Here is a 21,827-nt window from a genome sequence, read left to right as displayed (position 1 = left end):
AAATGCATCTTGATGTTGTCATTAGCATTCTGGTACAGAGTTAGTCATCAGCTATTTTGCAATTGCTATTGTTTTTTGACACAATAGTTTTGAATTGTTCATGCTTGTTCTGCAATTATTTTCTACATCTGATTTTACTTTCCATTGCTCAATTTGTTCCCACAGAACTAATAAATTTCCTGTGAAGGTGTCCTATATTTCTATCCTTTTCTCTTACCATTACAATTAAAATTCTTCCCTGTGTCTTCCTTAATGTATAGCTGCACTGCTGTCTTCTCACGTCTCTTCCTACTTGGCTCCTGATCCCACCTATGGTGCCCAAACTACTTAATAGGGATAGGCTGGGAGTTTATCAGCCATTCAGCTGACTAAACAGAGAAAAAAGATATTAAACCTCTGATGCATCTGTTCTTTCTCACAAAGCGTTGCCCCTGTGAGAGCTCTTACTCTCTTTCTTCTTTCTAATTCAGTTGAAATTGCCCTGTAGATTCAAAAGGGTTTAGGTGAGCCAAATAATGTAACGCACTGTGTTAATCTCATTGGGAAACAGAATTAAAAACATGTCTCCTGATGAAAAGTGAATCAAACAAAAGCAGGTGTGGATATCACATTGAAAGCTTGTAGTCCTTGAATATATGTAGATAATGTTCTGTATATTCTATGTAAGAAATATTTTTTTTAATGTTTGAGATTTTCTTATATGGAATGGCAAATACAGGAAATCCATACTTGTAACTAGGACAGGCTGTTCTTTTCTTTGAATATAAAGTTGAATCCAAAATATTGCCAATCCTGATAATATCTGTTCATAAAGAACATGGTTATATTCGTTGTAAAAATAAATAAAACCAAAAATTTATTTGGATTATCCAGAAGCTGCAGTTATTTCAATCTGCTGTAGGTTTCCTATATAGCTTTGTATTATTTTAATGCATGATTTTGAAGCTATATGTGCTTTTAATGAGGTTTAATAATTAATTATTTTATCTCTGTTTGCTTATCTTCTCAGTAAAAAAGGCAATTGAACTGAAATCAAGAGGAGTCAAGATGTTGCCCAGCAAAGACAGCAACCACAAAAATTCTGTCTGTAAGTTGTTTATAACCTTATTTTTAGTGACTACATATATCTTCTGGAATTCTTGTAAATATACAAATCAAAGAAAGAGATGTTGGGATGCAATGGTCATAAAATGGCTATTATGCTTTCAATTGTCACTGAATCAGAACTCCACTGATAATACTCTGCTGAGGGTAGAAAGCAGAATATGGTTGGTGTAAACTCTGAAAAATATGGTAGGTAGAAACCCCACTGCATTTTATATATCACAGTATTCTTGTGTATTTTATTATTTAGAATTCAGAGACACATGGCAAGTTAGGAAATCCAGGCAGAACACTGCCATATAGACTTCATCAGTTCAATACTGGGGACAGTGAAGGTATCTGAGAATTTTCTGTATCTAAACTTATACTTTGTGATCTTTTTTCCTTCCCCTCACTCAATATCACAGCTAAATTCTTCTCTCATCTTGCCACACTGTCTGGTGAACACCTCTTTCCAGTCTTGCACAGCAGGAGTTAAGAACTGGTATAAGTCCCAGCTTCTCAAGAAGATGGAGGTCACAACATCAACTTCCCCTCATTGCATGCATAGTGCACTCTGGAATGACACCTGTTTGGTCCCTTTACACCTTTTTCCCTGTGTAAAGTGTAAAGCTAAAATCAAAATGCTACCTATGGGACTATGAGGTTGTTAGTTTTTTTGAGCATCACTTTCTCTGAACTGGCAATCTGACTAATATCCTGAGAGCTCTTTCTCCATTAATTAGGCCAGTCTTGAATTGAGAAAAAGAGGATATTTTTGAACTTTGAAAACTGAGGGCCCCTTAGCACCACCCCCCCCCCCCAAAAAAAAAAAAAAGTTCAAACCAAAAAAGCCAGAGGTTAGGCCAGCATTCACACAGAACTCATTAAAAGTGTTAATGTAATGTTTCAGATGTATTCAGATAAATTAATTCCTCATGTAATAACAGCGAACTCAATGAAGCGAAACCTCTGCTGAGTTTGCCTCATGTGCCATTCTGCGAGTGCAGAGAGAATGAGTGTCTTGAAAGCTGATGTCTGGAGGATATGTTTTATTCTCTGTGTTTCTGTCGTGCATTGTTTAATGCAAAGTGAGTTTCTGGTATGCTCACTGGAACAAAAGAGGAATGAGAATTTTCTGCTTAAAATATTGCACATTGATGCTGAGGCACTCAAAAGGAACTTTTTATGCAAGATGTAGCAGAAAAAGTTGATCCATCTCTTTGGTGTCTGTATCTGAATGGGTGATAATTTCATTATTTATAAGTTACTTCTGGGAGCTGTGTGATCTCTGCTTACGGTCTCAGAACACATGCTGTCAAACACCACATGTAGTTATGGAAAGTGGAAGTATGACAGCTATGGAAGAAATTATTATACGGCAGTCTGTTGTTTACCTCAGTGAAAATTGTTTTTTTTTTCTTTGTGTTTTCACTTGTAATACCTTATTATCATGTCTAACTTTCCAATATAAATCTAAGAAGTGCATTGATGTTATTACCATTACTTTCATATATATAAATCTTTTAAAAATTATAAGAGTAAAATACAATAAGTTGGATTCAAATGTATTTTGATGCTCTTTCTGATGTAAGCTTTAAGTATTTAAGCATTTATCTTACCTGTACTTACGCAGACAGAAAAGACAATTGGGGATTTGACTCCAGAGAAATTATAAGAATGGATATTATAATTTGATGCCAAATAGAATATTTAAAAAAAATATATATTATATACCAACACCTCTCACTGTTTTTGTATGTTAGATCTTTTAAATATTCTCTCTCTATAAAGCAGAGAGCTTAGTTTTGGCTTTTTGGCTTATAGGGGGTAAATGAAATGCAAATATCATCACACCAAATGCTGTGAGAGCATATCCTGTGCATCCCAGGACCTGTAGCTTTCCCACAGCTCTTCCTCCCAGGCAGAAACTACAAGCAGCTGGTTCAAAAACCATTTCACAGAGGCAACAGCCTTTTAGGATTTATATAGAAAATGTTATCAGTGTTACCAATGATAATAACATTACTGATGATTCCTCATAGAATGCAGAATGTCATTTTAGTATTTCAGTCATGTACAGTCAGAGCTCTCTCTCCTCCTTTTGGACCTGTCTGGATTCCAGGATACTTTCTTTCAGATATTCCATCCTTTATAAAGAGTCAGGTACCAAAGCATGGCTTTCAGATGAAGGTGCCTCTATATTGGAAAGAAAATTCCTTATATATTGCAGCATTTCCCAGGGAAACAAGAGGGCTTTGCCGTTGCTTTTTGTTTTGGTTTGGCTTTTATGTGTGGTTTTTTTTTTTGTTTGTTTTCATGGGGTTGGGTTGGGGTTTTTTGTGTTTTTTTTCCTTTGTGTTTTTTTTTTTCCAGTAGTTTTGTTTATTTTGTTTTGTTTTGTTTTGTTTTGTTTTTTTCTTCTTTGATACACCCAAAAGAAACTTATCAAGTTAGTTTTTTGCCAGATAGTCCTGATAGGTAGTAGTCTCTAGCAGTGGGCCAGATGCAGCAGAATTGTGATTAAATTATGCAAGGAAATGGGAAAAGGATGGGAAAGATAATTGAAGTAAAATACAGTACTGCACTTGGCAAAGGTGTGAAAGAGTAAACTGGGTAAAGGCACATGGGACAGGCAGTTTACACAGCTCTAAGTGCTTGAGCTGCCACAAACACTGGCCAAATCCAGTCAGTATATTTACCTTTGAAGGTAAATCAAGGGTCATCTGAAGCTGATCTCTCATAAGAGCAAGGGCAGAATTGTATTTTATGAAACTGCTTAGGGAAATCAAATCAAATTACATCTGTTGGTGTCCATCTGATTAGTTGCCTACCCACTTTTGTTATCATTCTGATATATATGCTATATTCCCAAAAATCCATCTTGCCTTCTTCACTCATTCTAACATGAAAACCTGCAGACTCTGTGTCCCTAATAGATTTGGCCATTTCTAAAACTGCTATGACTATAGTTTCATAGTGACTGATTAAATAAAAATAAAATTCTTATTGCTGCCTCTTGTATGAGAGTGCTTTCATGGCATTATTTCTGTCCAGCAAATCTCTCAGAGGGTGATTATCATCTCTAAACACATTGAGCATTAGCTTTACAGTAGAGAGACTGTGCAGGAGAATCCTGTACATCCAAGAGGAGAGCCCTAATGAAGAGAGCTGCAAGGAAAGACCAAAACTGGGCTGCCATAGTCCTTATAAAGGTCTCATTTCTTTGTCAAATATAAGATCCTTATATTTTATCTCTTAAAGTGTACATACCAGGCAGTTACTGCTAGTCATGCTATGTGCAAAGGATAACAAGTGAATACAAATCTTCAGGACACCAGTTCACAGAATACTGGGAAGGCAGGGCCGTAACTGCAGACCTGCTAATTAGCACCTCTGCAAATCTTTGTGCCCTCTTCAGCCCAAAACCAGAGAAGGGTTAGGAGAGCAGACTGCCCCAGAAGCCCCTAATGCCATCACCCTCCTGCTGCAGCCACAGGGCAGCCTCACACTTCCACATCTCCTCAGCAGCAGGAGGATGCAGCACAGGGATGCATCAAGCTCACAGTAAAAATGCCAAGGAAGTTCAGTGAGGTGAGACACATCATATCAGGTGAAAACTGCAAATGATTATACAGTTTATGTGGTGTGTACAAATCTGCCAGTGCAGTGATGCCAGGAGGGGAAGGCAGCAGTGAGAAAGAAGTGCCTGGGAGAGCTGATTTCCTGGGTTTGCTCATGTCAAAGGGTGGCGTGGTGACTTGCTTGCCATATGACACAGCAAACTGCAAGGAATGTCCACAGCCTGAAACAGCGACAGAGATTAACAGACAGTGATTCATTAAAAAATATGGCATTCGTATTGAACCCTGTTAGCATTTCATAGTAATTACTGAATATTTAGTGACCTGACATCACTGTACAATATGGTGCGTGTGAACTACTGTGTTTTATGAAGTGTAAATTCTCTAAGTATTCATTAAGTAAAAAACTCTTATACTTCACAAAAGCAATTTCAGGCTTCTGTAGTATTATTTGAAAATGTATTTTAGAATATTAGGAAAATCCATGTTAAATACTTTGAAGATCATGATTTTAGTGTAAGATTAATGCATCCTCTGAAACTTGAGTTACACAGTTTACCTAAACAGTTCTTCACCCTGAAGATGATAAAAAGAGCTACTTTACAACAATTATTTTTGTGATGTAGAGCCAAAGAACAAATGAGTTTACAGACTAAGTATTGATTGGTTGCAGCACATTAAGTTGAATTAATGGCACATGCTCTTGAAACTGTAGTGATTAATACCAAAATTGGATTACACTGCTAATTCTGTGTAAGAAAGAATGACAGCAGTCATTATTTATTTTGTTGTTGGGTAACTGAGAAAAATTTATTAGGACATTGTAACATAAAGTTAAAAATTTTAGGATAAAAATTTGTTGTTTACTAATACATTCCTCACATTTTAAATAAACTTACAATTTCATCTTCTTGATGTTTGACTACTGGTAAATGTACTTTGAAAGAAGAAATATGGAGAGTAGTCAAATTTTGTTCTTCATTTAATGAAAGAGTATTTCCCTAAGAAAGACAATATTAGACTGAATAGTTGCATTTAATAGCGCAATTTTGTGGCTGTTTTGTTCTTATACCTTAGCAAAAATCAATTAATTTTAGTACTTTTATATTTTGATCAATTGATTAATACATAGAAACCAGCTGCAAACCAATGTGCAATCAACAAACAGATATGACAACTGCTGAAGGTAATGAAAAATTTCAGATATAAAAGGAAAAATTATTGCTACTTACTACATTTTAAAGATAAAGTTTATATCTTCTCTTGATATAAACACTGATTTCTGGTTATTATATTTAAATTTAAGTTATCTTATAATTTCTTCCCCAAAATATCTTATTATTTAATAATTTTTTAGTATATTTCTCCAAAATTATTTTAGGATCACTGAAAACCTATGTAAGAGTACTATATTATTATTTTCAAAATGCACATGTAATAGAAAAATTTCCACTAAAATTCTGTCGGGGTTTTTTTGTGCTTGTATTGTGTTGAGACTTCACATATGAAAAACCATTTCTTACTGAATTTGGATCTTACATGCTATTTATTACAGGCTATGTCAGAATCAAATAATGATAAAAATATTGTTATATATTCATTGTTCTGATAGTTCTCAGTTTCAAATTTTAAAAATCCCAACTATACAATATCAAATCTCTTTCATTCTTTAAAATTATGCTCTAATCTACATTACTTTACATTAATTAAATCTCATGCTTGCATTAGTTTAAGAAACTTTTTATCAGTGATGGGATTGATCACCAGTAAACATGATACAAAACAAGCTACCCACGTAATTACAGGCAGTTGATATCAAAAGATCCTAAGTTTGGATATTGTATGCCCAAGTGGTCTCAATATTCAGTCTGTTTTTTGCTTTGAATATTTAAAATATTATTTGTTGCTGTATTTAAAAAATAGTAAAAGAAATAAAATATGAACACTAGGAAAAGTAGAGAGACCTTATCATTTTTTCTAAAAAAAATCTGCTGGAAAGTACATTTGTTCTGCAGAATTCCAAAGGCCTGTGCCCTTTCAAGAAGCATGAATTTAAAAGCACTGGAGAAATAAATGTAACATAAATCTCTCTTTTTAATTGGTCTCGCTGCCAGCTAACACAAGTAAAGTAGATGGGAAAATGTTGGCATCTGTTGGGCTTTTATTCTGGGGCACTCTGTAGTGTTTGCAAGTGTTTTGAACAAGATTGTTGGGTGTTGTTTACCCTGTTCTGACACTCAGGTAATCAGTTTGCTGTAGGTTCCAAAAAAAAAAAAAGCAGAGACAAGAGAAGAATGCCTGTATATCAAGAGACATACTTTACTAAATTTTGGAAGGAAAACTCGCTAGCATTGCATTTTATAGTGTTATCTGCTTTATGTCCTTTAAAAAGAGAAATTCCTAATTGTGGAAATTTGGATTTCCATTTACAAATCAAAGAGTGTTTTCAAAGAGTGCTGTTTCCCAGGCTCTTCATGAAGCATTGCAACACAAGGGTGAAAACTGATAGGCTTCATCTGTGGCTCTTTTCAGACCTTAGTGAACATCTCTTCAGCATTTTCTGTGTTCAGTAGCAGGTATATTCTTTCTTTCATGAGGAAAATGGAGGCATCTGAAACACATATATTTAAGATTGAGATTTGTCAGAGGAAAAATGTTGAGTTCTAAGATCAATATGAAGGTGCCTCTTTCTCACTTGTTTCTGTAGTTCTCTCTGAAGATCTCAGTGTTGGCAGGGGAAGTTACTCTGTGCTTATGTGTCATATTGTGTTATAATAATTTACAGACACTGAAATGATTCTCATTTTTAGGCGTCCACACAGTATCATGAGCGCTCCAGCCTTTTCAATCATGAAAGTTATTTTTCATTTGTTCAAATCTCACAGCTTGAAAAAGAGAGCAATTTTCAAATTTGCATTTATATTGTGCATGTCTTCAAATGAGAGAAAGGATTGTTTATAACTTACTAATGTAGTACTTACAAGGTTAGGAAAAACAAGTCTTAAGTATATAAGATCTTTTGGGCCTAGCCTGTCTGCCAATATCCAATTTTATTTTAAAAAGTCTTTTTACAGAAATACTTGAGCACATGTTAGTTGTTCAGCTAAAGAAAAGAGGGAAGTAACATTTAAAACACTGGCGCTTTTATACAAAAGGTGAAGGGATAGTTATATATGTCTATGTATACCTACCCACATACATACATATAATTGTAAATAATGCATAATACTTAATATTCCATTACACCATTTACCACATGCCTAGTAAAAGATTAATGACTCTATTTCCCCTTGTTACCGAGTATTAGGGTATGAAGTTGGGCAGTAGGAAAAAATAACTGCTGGATTAACCTCTAACTGTTTTATAAAGCATTAATAAAATAGGAAGGCTAATTACCGTGATATACTTTGTCCTATCATAGACTGTAATAATACAGAGTTTCCCAAGAGTTACAGAGTTTGGGATTTTCAGAGAAGATTGGTATCCCTATGCAATGAAATTATTCTGCAATGCTATTTCACTATATTGTATAAATGGCTTCATAAATCAGGTTACTAAATTATACTTGGTGTTTCTAAATAAGCCCTCATCACGGCAGGAGTTTAAATATCTTTTAAAATACTATGCAAAAATCTTGCTGGGAAAAGAACTACTGCCTAAATATATTTGTGAAGAAAAGCATTCCTTATAGCTACAAGCAAAACAAGGTGCTTCATCAATTATTTAATACATAATTTGCATATATAATTCGTAAAATAACCAGAAGAAAGCTTCTATTAAAATATGTAAAACAAGGTGTAATCTGATTGAGTTATGGATGGTTAAAATGAATTGTTATCCAGCTAGGAAGCTGAAACTGCCATTAACTAATTTTCATATACAATTATAGAATGTTACTGATTATTCAAAGTGAATGTTCATACTGTAGGCTAAACTGACATTCAGTTTTGTATTTTCAAAGTCAAAGACTTAAAAATAAGCAACTTGCTTTCAGCAATTACAATTCTGTATAAATATTCATGCAAAATATAAATATATACTTTAATACTTTTATATAATTTCCTTGGCTTAAGTTCTCTATACAGCTCTGTTAAAAATATAGATGTGGACAGTAAATAGGCTGGCAAAGTGAAGTCTGTGTAGATTGAAATAATGCATTTAAATTATCAAGGTATTTAGAATTTGTGGGTGGGTGAATGCAGATTTCTAGAACTTAAAAAACATGGAAACAGCTTTAATTAAAGAAAGAATTATGACAGTGGTCTATGCAGTGAAGGTATGCTGCAGAATACAGAAACCCTTACTGTCAAGTCCTTTGGAAGAGGCACAGACTTCCCACCTCCTGCAAGATTTCCACTTTCCACAGAGGCTCATACTGAACTTGTGTATTTGTTGAGATCCCGATCTTCTAAATCCTCATTGTGGGAGAACATCTTCAGAATCTGATAGAAGGTCTTGGACTATTTTCTTTTTTCAGAATATGTTGTCTACATTATGAAACACTTTGGAAAATATTTTCACTGTGTTGGTGCAGTATGTCGCTGTCTGTTGTTAGCCCGTCACCCTGGAATGTGTCTGTTGCTGCAGCTCTTCTGAGCAGAACTGTGAAGGACTGGTGTCATATCTGTTTGGAACAGGGAAGTTTTGTTCAGTGACAGCTAATTTATGAGCTTCAGAGCAGTTTGTGTCCACTACTCCTTCTTCACTTTGAAAAAGGGAAGCAAAAATTTATATAACCCTATATATTAATTTCCTCAATAATGTTCATTTGGGAGCTTGAAATATTTTTGGGATGGGAATGAACACAACAAGAAGGAATTAAAATTGAAATAAATACATTGGCTTACTTTTGGCAGGAAAGGACTAGTTGCTATGGGGAGAGGATTATTCAGCATATGTTCTGCCACTTAAATCAATAGAACAAATTGTTTGTTCTTAAACAAACAAGCAAGCAATAAGGTTACTCAGCTACTTATTTTTTTAAAACGAAATGCAAAGAAAAATCCCGAAAAATCCTGAAGCATCTGGCTGTGTTTTTTTACATTGGCATAATTGAAAAAGAAGGGACTGTAGGTGGGGTGCTCTGGCTCATATGTATGCTTTTATCAAACAAACCATCTGAACTCTGGTAAGAGTGACAAGATCAATTTTTCATATATCAAAGTTTAAGTTTTAACACCCATGATGTTTTAATACACATGATGGCATCAAGAAATAAGTTTATCTCAAAGTCCACATAGCTTCTGATAATACAAGCACTTGTTTGATTTCTGTCTTCACTGTCACAGTATTTTCAGCTTCAGGCTTCTAACATGAAAGAGGTTCTCCTGCATAAACAAAAGATATGTCAAAAAAATGTGCATATCTTCCCTAGTTTAACACTTTCAAACTGAACTCTGAATTAACTGAACTCAGTGAATTAACAAATTAACAAGAGCAAAACAGTCTGGCTTTTCTAAGCCAGCATTTTATGTGACATATTTTATTCAAGAAGCAACTTTTTATTGACATATCAGCTTTTCTTTCATGTGTCTGAAGTTGTATGGTAAACCTGATTTGTACTGAGAAGTCACATTCCTTTCTCAATTCTACCAGACCTGGTTTTCAGTAGTCTGCAAATGCATCTGCAGTCCAGAACATCAGAGGCTGAAATGAAAAGCACTTACGTTGAGATTAAAAATATAGCATGAAGCAGTGCCATCTGCTTGTATATTGTTCTCTTGTATCTATGGAATATACTAAAAAATTAATCCACAGTTTAGAGTATGAAAGTTCAAAAGCACTTAAAACCAATAAATGATAGTCATTTCTGGTGTAATCCTCAAGGAGAAGTGCTAATGTGTAAGATGGGCTTGGTTTGACAGAGAATAAGACATTTTGGAGAGGTAGAGCTTGAATCCCACACCACTGTTGTTATAAAAAACTAGAAAATGTCCTCAATTTCAGTCAGGTTTGCTTGAATTATTTTTTTTTCTGTTTTTCAGTCTTTCAGTTCTTATTCTTATTTTTCAGTTTTTCAGTTCTTATTCAAGAAGCCATTGCTTCTTGTCTTACTGTATGTATGGCATTTTAGTTTTGTTCAGAGCAGCCCATACGATGCCGTGTTTCATATTTGGGACAAAAACAATGTTGATAAAACATCAGAGTTGTGTCTGCCATTGAACAGTGTTTATGCGGTGTTCAGGCTTTTTCTAGCTATGTCACTCTTTCTTTTTCATACTTTTTTTCCCCTTTCTTTTGAAATTCTGTAATTACTCTCAAACAGTCTGACTCTTGCCATTTAAATCCAGATCTTGTTCCCTCTGTATTTGAATAAGGCACTGGGTTCCCACTCAGGAAGGTCTGGAAGAAAAAGAGTAGATGACTGTGCAAGAAAAGATTAGCTCTCTGGATATTCATTGATCACTAGAAGTGGAGAGTTCTACAGGCACATCCCACTAAAGAGTGCTAGGTTTTGTTAAATTTGGCATGTATTTGGGATGTATTGCTTAAACATGTTTCTTTCAATCATCTTGAATTACTGTTTACCAAAGGACTCCTACTTGGCCATTTTTACTAGGTGATGGAAGAGCAAAATGCACATCTTTGACACAAAGGTCACTTTTTGAAGGTGGTGCTAGAATATTCCCATGGAAAAAGTGATTTTTGGGGTTTTTTTGGTTTTTTTTTGGTTTGGGTTTTTTTTTTTTTTTTTTTTTTTTTTGTTGCTGTTGTTGTTGTTTTTTTCTTTTTTTTTTTTTTTTTTTTTTAGTGTGGAGAACTGTGTTTTCTTTGTGGCTCTCTCAAAAGTGAATGAGATGAATGAACAATTATTTCAATTTAATATCTTTAAAACAAGAATAAAGAAATACAAGGCAGATGCCTGAAAAAGAAAATTTAAGCCCCAACTGACTCTGTTTTATAGTTATATACAAGTGAAAGGAAAAAATAAAAAAAATATATTTCTGAGAAACTTCAAAGAAATGGAAAACCTCAACCCTGCCTAGAATATTGCCAATAATATTTACCTGTTCTTTGTTCCTGTTTTGCCATCCGCTGAAGTCTCTTGCCTAAAATACATATTTAGACATAACTACTTCAGTCTTTAGAGAAGTAATATGCAACCTCACTGATGATCTGAAATATTCCCAATGAGTGAGATATTCAGGATGAGTGTCACAGACATTTATCAGCTAAAAGCATGGGAAATCAAAATGTACCTTTTAAGCGAACCAGTAAAGCATATATATAGAATAAAGGAATAAGAAAAAAAAGACTAATCATTTTTTTGTAAAGTTTTATTTGGAGTTTAATAAAAGTACAATAAAAAGTTAGTGTGAACTAACTGTGTCAGCACAGGATCGTTTGCTGCAGTCAGAAGTCTAGTGTTTGCATTATTTCCTCACTTACATGTACAAGCTTTCATATGTATAAAACTTTCACACAGAAGTAGATAAACAAGGTCCAGATTCCCATCATTCTCCCGAGTAAACAGTCACTTTGTTTCACTGTGTGCTGGGGTAAGAGAATACACTCTCTTTTTCCTTCTTTGCTGCTTATTTTTTCATATTCTTTGAGTAGCGCAAACTCTTCAGTAGACTCTTTGACACTCATTTTGTTGGCAGACGTTGCCTCAAGCCTTGCAATTCTGTTCTCTTCTTGAGTTTTGCTGTCTCCTGCTGACACTATATGGGAGAGGCACTCATAAGCTTTCTGAGCAATACATTAAAACTAGAGGTAACAGGGGATAATGATAAGGAGAAAGCCTCTCTTGGTGAAGGAATTAATATAGTAAATATTGAGGAATCCATTCAGTGCCAGTAGCAGGTAAGCAAGACGTAGCTCGAGCTGCAGGTGGAGCTCTGGTGGTGCAGCCCAAAAACTGGGCAAATAAAATTCACAAATAAAGGACATGGGGACCTGTGGCCCCGCCAGGGGACCAGACACTCAGAGATATGCTGAAGACTCTGCTGAAAGAGTCCAGAACTTGGACTGTGAGGGTATAAAAGCCCTGGGGTTTCCTTTTTTTGGGGTTCCTCCTCAGAGGCACCAGCTTGAGCTGTTATTCTGTTGTTGCACCATGATTAGATTATTTTAAGGATCCAGGTCTGAGACTCTTTTGTGGGAAACCAGGGGTTGAACCAGTGAGAAAACGTGGTCTGACTGTGTGAGAGTGGGGTGTGCAGGGAGAGACACAGGAACCTGTCAGATCACTGGAGCTGCCTGCTGTGAAGGGGCTTCAGTCCTGCAGTTAAAGTCTCCGGTGGTGGGAGCGTGACTGCCAGCATGTGGCTCCTGTGTGGTCAGATAGGAAGGTTCCCTTAACAGTAAAAGTGTAAAAGCAGAAAAATTATATTTAGTTCAGACAACAATTGTGTGTAATTCAGATGACAAAACCTTTCGGATGAAAATTAGAGCAAAAGAGATGTTAAAGGGATGTGACACAATTTGCTCTAACAGCAAGCTTATTAACCCTTCATGCTTAAAATGCTGTTCTCTACCACCTAATAAAAAGAGCCCATCTGCTGCACACCAGGTAATTAAAGCTCATAAGGAAAACTTCTTGGCAAAAGGAGAAGAGACAAATCCGCCCCATTAGTTGGAATTGGATCATGGTTTTGGAATTCTCCAATACTGCAGTAGCTATTTTGTACTCTATATTTCTGTATTATACACACTAAACACAAGTATAGCAGTCCTATTGGTCCACTTGCATTCCTATGGCTTAGAGCATTTCTAAGATGACTAGTCTGTCTCACAGTAAATATTTTAGTCCTCTTTCTCTTGACACATTTTTATAATAACAGCGTGATTATCATAGACATATAGGAAAAGTATAGTGATTTTCCCTCATAAATAGTAGGAAGAACATCTCAATGAGTGACCTTTTTTTTGTTGAAGCCTTATACTTTTAAAATAACTTACAACTAGTTTCTCACAAAAATATATTTACATTACATTACATAATAATACATATAATGGTTTTGGCAAAAGTCCAAGCCTAGTCCTAATTTTTCATATTGTTGAGAAGGTTTTCTCCATGCCTGTCAGTAGTCTTGGCTCATGGTATAGGTAATCTGTATTTCAGGGGACAATAGTTACAATTTTTTCTTTTATCTTTCATTGCTTGTATAGACAAAGTAAAAGGTTTGTTGAAGAAGTTGTGTATTATTATGCAATTTAAACTTTGTTATACAGTTTGTTTATTTAAGTTTGTTTATAACTGTTTATACAGTTTATTTAAATTTAAGTTTGTTATACAGTTACACATGATCTTGCTCTCCCTTGACAATCAGATAAATTCTTTGTATTTCTTTGGTCTGTACAATAGAGGATGAAAGCACTTTAATTGACAGAGGCTCAGCTAGAATTCGTGGATGCCTCCTGAGCCCCTGCTGTGTCCTCCCACCCTTTGCAAACAACACTGCTGTGGGTAACAAATTCCTCTGAATTAGGGGAGTAGCAGGATTAACTTTAATACTGGTGGGATGTCATCAAGTAATATGCAGAGTACTCAAAGGTAATTATAGTTGTTAATATTTAAAAGCTGTACAAGTGGTCATATGAAAAGGTTTAGCATATGATTGGCTCTTCATGGACACAGAAAAAAGAAAAAAAACCCAAAATATATTTACAGGACAGTTAAAGGTCAAATCCTCTTCTATTTTAAAGGTTCAATCTGCATAATAACAAAGAGCAGAGTCACTTCTAAGAAGTATCTGGAAAAAGTATTTTTTAACATCTAAAAAATTATTTCCCTCTGACATCATTCTAAAATGATAGTTGATTAAATTGGTTGTGCTAAAGCTTTAACTTTGAAATAAAAAACAACTCTAAACTAAAATGCAGTCTAAAGCATAAATTCATTTGTGAAATTTACAAAGGCCAGGATACAGGGGCTTAGGCTGGAGAGCATTGAGTAGCCCTATCTGTCACATTGTAATCAGCTATATCTTGAATTATATTTTCCAAAAAAATTTAAATGAAACAAATATTGTTCATAGATATATCTTAGAAATTAATTATTAAAGTGTTTTAAATTCTGGCCTCTTAAAAAAAGGAAAAAAAACTTGCCAAGTTCCATTTTACAGTTTTTTAATGGAAAAAAATCCTCATAAAAACTTAACTATAATGGCTTGAATAGTTGCATAGCTATCTAGATTTCCCCATAGACAAAGGGCTGCACACCATTACCTGTAACTGTTTAGCTGAAGAAAAGCAACAACTTTGAATCCAAAAGAATGGGCTTTTGGGAACTCATGAAACAATATACATGCAATGTCAGTTCAAAATATGTGCCCCTTGTTTCTCACAGTTACGCCCTTGTTGTCATAAAGCAGAGAACAGCAGGCTCAGATCTTCAATACTGTGGTGATTGCATCAAAGATTCACTGCATGTTTGCAACAGAGAAACAAAACTTCACAACATTCCCACCCCCCCCCAAAAAAAAACCCAAACCAAAGGAAAACAAAAGCTCCCACCTGCTGCCTGCGTAGAAATTATAAAGAAAATAATCTGTCAGATTTTCTTAAATGCAGAAGTTTACAAACATTGAGCACTTCTGAGAAAGGTGGCAAACCAGAGGAAAAATATTAATTGAGACTGTACTTCTAAAGGCTGCTTTAGGATTTATGTCTGTATCATCTCTTTATGTTTGTCCTCCAGGTTACCTAGAATGCCAGTTCTGATTCAGAAGCATGAAGTTGAATTGTGAATGTAGCACTGTGCTAACAAAACCTTAATGCTTTTGGGTCAAAACACACATCCAGCTTACTTGATGCACTTGCATCATGGTAAATATCTCATCAAAAGTCTTTGCAGACATGATTTATCCAGTAATAAGATAAATTATAAGCATTTTAGAACAAATTCTGGACAGTAAATTTAGGGAAAATTCTTTATTTTTTCTTTGAGAAAATCTTACACAAATGTATTAAAAGATCTCTGGTATAATCCAAATCCGGATGTTCATGACACATAGAATTAATTACTATACTTGTAATTCATCCATTTTAATATTTTAAATTAATTGCATATTTTATCATGTACATGCATCAAAGCAAAGCCTAAATGTAAACTTAGGAAAATCAAAGTTCAAATTATCTTTACGGTATATGACTTAAAATTTCTTTTGTTGAAATTCTTCTTTATCCTGTTAAAAGGCTCACACAAGGAGCATGACAATATAAATATATAGATGTACAATGGTTATGCTATGCGTTTTTTGGGACAGCCCTGTTTCCTTGTTCTGTTTGCTGCAATCTGGTAACAAACATGGGTGGGAAACACGAGCGTTAACTCTTTGTGCCAACCAAAGATGGCTCATTATAAAACCCCTGTAACCAAATTTGGTGTTTATTCCTGGTCATAGCACTGCCTGTCAGGGTGAAGACTGAGCTCTGTGACAAACTACTTTTTCAATGCCTGAGAAATAGAAGCTGATTTTAAATCTTGCATATGTAGTAAGAGTGAATTTTTCACAAAGATAACTAAAACTTAACTATTTTTTTTTTCTCCTACACTTTCTGAACAAGCATAAAATGAAATGGATCCAAAGGTTACTTACAAGTTGCTTTGTATTTCTTCCTGGCTGTAAACTTGTAGAGGCCCTCTAATTGAGTTTCAAGAATTTGACATATTTAATTTTATCACACGGATTACTTCAAACAAACTATTTTGAAGGAGATATAGCTGTTTCTCTTAAGCTTTGAATTTATTTACATTTTTGGTAGCATATAAATATTTTTTCCTTGGTCTTAATCAAGTAAAGCTTAACAGGAAATTGATGTAAAATCATTATTATGATCTGTAGGGTGTTGCTTTGTGTTAGGGTTATTTTTGTTGTTGTCATTGTTGGTTTTTTGTGGTGTAGTTTTTTTTCATCTTTTTTATTGGTTGGTTGGTTAGTGGGTGGGTCTGGGGTTTTTTTGGTTGGTTTGTTTTTGGGGATTTTTTTTTCTCTAGGACTTAATATTTTTTCATGGAACGGTGCTTGCTGGATTTTGTTGGTTTATATGTTTTCCTTTGCCTGTTCCTGTTATCAGGCTCAGACAAGAATTTATTTTGCATCTCCATCCCCTGTTCTATGCATGTATGACTTTGGAAACCATATTAATATTTCATTTTAGAATCTTTTTGTTAGACATAGAATAATTCGTTATTATACCATCTCGGACATCTCTTTTTCACAGCAGTTTCTCATATTCTCATATTCTCTTTCTTTTCTAACAACATGTAAGGTGGAAAAGAGGAAGCTTCCTTTTTAGGATGAAGTAGTAGTTATTCATCTTATTACAGCTATCTAAAATACTCATTCAGGAATTCCTCTTAATCGTATGAGATTTGTGGACTTCTCTTCCTGTATTTAAGATGCTTGATGTCCATTTGACTTTCAGATATTTTTGTACTTGGAAGTCATCCAGTAGATTTGTTCTTAAATTCCTTTACTAAGATGCACTCAAAAGTCATTGCCTTTCTCTTTCTCTTGCTTCTGTTTTTTTTTTTTTTTTTTTTGCTTTGTTTTGTATTGTTTTTGTTTTTGTTTTTTTGAGTCCTGGACTACCTGTTCCAGAACTGCTTGGCTATCGTTACATAAGATACTATCTTGTTTCATGCTGACTGACCTCACTGTGTTAGTTTCTTAATAAAGACATATATGAAGACATGTTTCATCTATTTCAGTGATCTCTTTTGTCCCTGAGTGCAGTTCAAGCCAATATGGATCATTCAGTTTAATATTGTCGTAGTCCTGTCCTGGCAGCCAGTCACGAGTGGTGTCCCCAGGGTTTCAATATCAAGGCCAGTCCTGTTTAATATCTTCATTGATGATCTGGATGAGGGGATCAAGTGTTTTGCAGACAACACCATATTGGGTTGGAGTGTTGACAGGGATCTGAACAGTCTGGACCAATGGTCTGAGGTTCAGCAAAGCCAGGTACAGATCATGCCCTTGTGTCACAACAACTCCTGCCGTGCTACAGGCTGGAGCCAGAGTGGCTGGCAAAGCTGCCCAGCAGAAAAGGACCTGGGGCTGCTGGTGCTCAGCCAGCTGAACACGAGCCAGTGAGTCCCCAGGTGGCACATAAGGCCAGTGACGTTCTGGCTTGTGTCAGAAATAGCGGTGTCCAGAGAAGGGCAACAAGGCTGATGATGTGTCCAGAGAATGAGTCCTGTGAGGAGCAGCTGAGGGAGCTGAGGGTGTTTAGCCTGGAGAAAAGGAGGCTCAGGAGAGACCTTATCACTCTCCACAACTGCCTGAAAGGGGGCTGGAGCCAGGCAGGGGTCAGTCTCTTCTCCCAGGCAACCAGTGCCAGGACAACCCCTGTGCCAGGGGTTCAGACTGAACATCAGGAATAATTTCTTCACTGAAAGAGAATTTAGGTATAGGAAATGGTTTTTTCCCGGGGAGGTAGTGGAGTCACCATCCCTGGAAGTATTAAAAAAAATGACTGGATATGGCATCTAGTGTTATGGTTGAGTTGACAAGATGTAGTTCAAACAAAGGTTCAGCTAAATGATCTTGGAGATCTTTTTCCAACCCAGATTATTCTATGATTCAATAAAATGAACCTGTAGTAACACCCAGATGAACTTAGTATTTTTGCCTACTGCACTTTTGCTTTCTTATATGCACAAAGATATGTATATAGAGTTGCTTTTTTTGGTGTTTGCTTGTTTGTTTGTTTGTTTTGTTTGCTTCTTTTCTTTGAAGAAGCCTTGCACATACCTTGGGAAACCATAGCTTTGAAAACACAGAAAAATCAAAGTCTGAGAAATTTAAGGAGAAATCCTCTTCAGTATATATGAGAAAAGTACAAGAAAAAAGAGTATGCCACCTAAAAAGTTACCCTTTAAAAGAGCATATTATGAGTTTCAAAGAATGATAGTTGCACATGCTAACGAAATATTCTAGTATTTTTAATGCCTTCTATTTGCTTAGTGAATGAAGAGTAATTGAACACAGTTATCAAAAGTCATGAAGGAACAATTTATAATTCTTTATTTTAATTTACTAAAAGCTTATATAGCTGCAAAGTATCATTTATCCAACTATGTTAGAGAAAATTACTTTTTCTTCTCTTCTTTTGCTCACTGAGGTTATTTAGAAGTTTCTCTAGGTGTTTTATGAATTAAAAATTATAGTCTTTAACAAGAATGTTAAATTTCATTGGTTTTATCTGCAGAATATCAAATAAAAGAGACAGGGAGTTGTAATGGGATTTTTTTCTCATTTATGTAATGTACCTTCTTTTATTCCTGTCAAATTTTATGCCTTTAAATACTTTTACAAGTTAGAAAAATGAAAGAATAGGTATTCTGTAGTAAAGGTCACTTGTATCTGACAGAAACATTTTAAACATGGAGAGATCTGAAGAGAAAGTTCTATCTTTTTGCTCTCTCTTCAAACATAAGAAGTAATTTTCATTTATATGTGCTAATTATAATGATATATAAATATTTTAGCATGCATATTGTATATTTTATACAAAATGTATGTTATAACATTATAAAATATTTTTATGGGTTTGAATCAAGCTATAGTCAAACATATGATGATTCCTAGTTTTTATTCTTGGCAATTTTAGTATTCTAGGCCATAATATAGTACTTAAGACTTTAGGATGCAGTGCCATTGAAAAAAACTATGCTGGTATCTAGCACAGTCAAACTATTTTACAGAAAAGAAAATTGTGGCAAGATTTCTGTACTTTGATAGGTTATCTCTTAACTGTGACCAGTCATTGAAAATCCTGAATTTATTTTATTTTAAAAATGGCTTTCCTCCATCTGGAACCATGAAAAGTTTTGATCTATGTAAAGATTGTGTATGTAGTGTTGAGAGATGATTATTTATTGGGGAAAATCCTTTCCCTTGTCTTATCATGAAATGACAATTTGTGTAGGGATTTCTTCAGCAGCCAGTGAATAGGGTCAATAATCTAACATTGCCTGAAAATACAAAGACTTCTAATATTTTTTAACCTTCTGCATTTTGTTTCTAGTTTTTGATCCTGCATCTGACTTTAGTCAATAATATTTCTCCTTTGCCTTTGAGTACCACGTTATTACAAAAAAATGTATAACAGTGCTGTAATTTCAAAATTACATTGAATCATTGTGCTCAGTGGGAGGTTTAGTGCATTTCTGTGGAGCAGAACTGTTTCTGTTGTATATTTGCAATTAATGAACAGAAACCAAAATAAAATGAGACCAGTGTGGGTAATAAAAGCTCTCCTACCTGTGCACTAACTCACTAAGATTGCTGTACTGAAAGATATGTTCTGGAGGTGTTGAATTAACAAGGAGACAATTCTGAAACTGTGGGTCGTTGTGTAACTTTGAGGGAAGGGCACAGCGTCCTCCTTTTACATGGTCATAGCTACTTACCACTAAAGATAATGATGTGAACCTGTGAGAAACAGCAATACTTTTTAATCCAAAACAGTAAGGTCAAAAAAGACCAAAAGTATTCTGAGATGATGTTTAAAAATCTCTTTTATTTTTAAAAGAACTGGGGTATTCTCCCATCTAATGCTGGCTTTGGTTGCTGGTTTGAAGCTGAGATTGAGAGGCATAGTTTTACAACCTTCTACTTTTTTTAAAAAGCAAATACTGTAAGAGTGTAAAATATTAGGTCCTATGTTCCTTATTTAGATGATAACTAACATGGGACAGAGTGGCTTTGCTTCCACCTTTTCTTTTGCCTAGGTTGTTGACATAGAAAAAGATGAGAAGATCAGATTTTTTTCTGGTCAGTGACTGAAAAAGCATGAAATGAATAATACCATTATGCTAATTAATAATAAAAATAATAATTTCTGCTCTGAAATAGGACTCAGTTTAAAGTTCTTAAAATTGTTGGGTTTTTTAATTTCAGGTTGATTATTCTAATCATACAAATTTTATTAACATGATTGAAGTAACACTCTAGATACTAATTCTAATTCAAGTAACATTCAAGCAAAAATCAAATTGCTCCTTTTTACATGTATTGCCCATTTCCTAGAAATAAAACACACATTAATAGAGTCTTTATTTTAGCTTACTTTATTTATAGTATAGGATGGAGAAAAATGTATCAAAAAGTCATGCAAAGTCAGCTGATTTGGAATTAAACAATATATTCCATGTATTATTAACATACATGGTATTTTAATTCAACAACTTTTTATTCAGATTTTTATTTAACCATTAAAAAACAAACAAAAAAATTAAACAGTAAAAAATCTGAAAGAATAAAAGCAATGGTAGCTGAAAATATCAATTTAAAGATAGTTAATCCATCAGCACACTCTCCTTAGAACTCACTTGCTATTTATTCTTGGTTAGGTAGATGAAATCTAAATCCAGTTTTCCTAAGAGATGTAAAAGGTTATCAGATCATAGTATACTACAGAGAATTGAAATGATTTTTGATAGGCATAACTTCGCTCAGCGGATTTTAGAAACTTTTGTTCATTTCCAAAACCACTCCTACTCACAGAGAAAGGTCAGATATATCTAAAAGCTGAAATCTAAACTCATCCAGCTAGCATTGAAACCAGAGGCAAATTGGTCTCTGTACAGGGTAATAAGCTTGAGCTGAATATCCTTGCTTGAATTTTTCTGCTACAAAAAACCATGCTCACACAGTGAGATTGTGTTCAGGATTTGAATTACTATTTCAAGATTATTTTCTGTACCATACACAATGATTTGTCAGATGCCTTTGGAACTGCTCTGGATAACTACAGCATTGCAAAGTGTAGATATACTGTAAAATATCAGACAAAGGAAAATGTCTAACCTCTGAAAGAATCCTTGATGCTTTTCCAGGTTGTGTATTGCATACTATTTTTTCCTGTTATTCTGTCCATGGAGGTTTTCATTATATACTCCTACATGACAATAACCATAAGCATATGTTCCTTTACCTTTTGTCATAATGGATGAGAATTAAAATTTTGAATGTAGATAACAGTAAATTCACATTAACAGCAATCATTCAGAAAAAAAAAATTATCAAATTTATATTCATTCTTTTATGGGTTACCAAAATTCTTTGTAATTCATAGTATTTATCCCCTTGCTGACTTTGTACAATGTTATCAGACTTGCTTTGCGTGGAGCTTTCTTTTAACTTTTTTAGCTGCAAAAGTAGTAGTCTACTCCTCAGGTGACTACTGTCTCAACTGTTTTGC

The 21,827-nt window shown here is 34.6% G+C and overlaps 1 protein-coding gene across 2 annotated transcripts in view; it reads left to right on the top strand.

The window, feature by feature from the left end:
- The window catches only part of CSMD1 (CUB and Sushi multiple domains 1), a 1,052,613-nt gene that overhangs the window by 684,951 nt on the left and 345,835 nt on the right, over positions 1–21,827 (top strand). For both annotated transcript variants that reach the window (XM_058020501.1, XM_058020500.1), the window contains exon 7: positions 1,010–1,087. In XM_058020501.1, the coding sequence (XP_057876484.1) occupies positions 1,010–1,087 (78 nt within the window). The remainder of the gene's footprint in view (positions 1–1,009; positions 1,088–21,827) is intronic.

The sequence above is a fragment of the Melospiza georgiana genome, chromosome 3 (assembly GCF_028018845.1).
Source record: "Melospiza georgiana isolate bMelGeo1 chromosome 3, bMelGeo1.pri, whole genome shotgun sequence".
Taxonomy (NCBI): Eukaryota; Metazoa; Chordata; class Aves; order Passeriformes; family Passerellidae; genus Melospiza; species Melospiza georgiana.
This window is presented reverse-complemented; position numbering and strand designations above follow the sequence as displayed.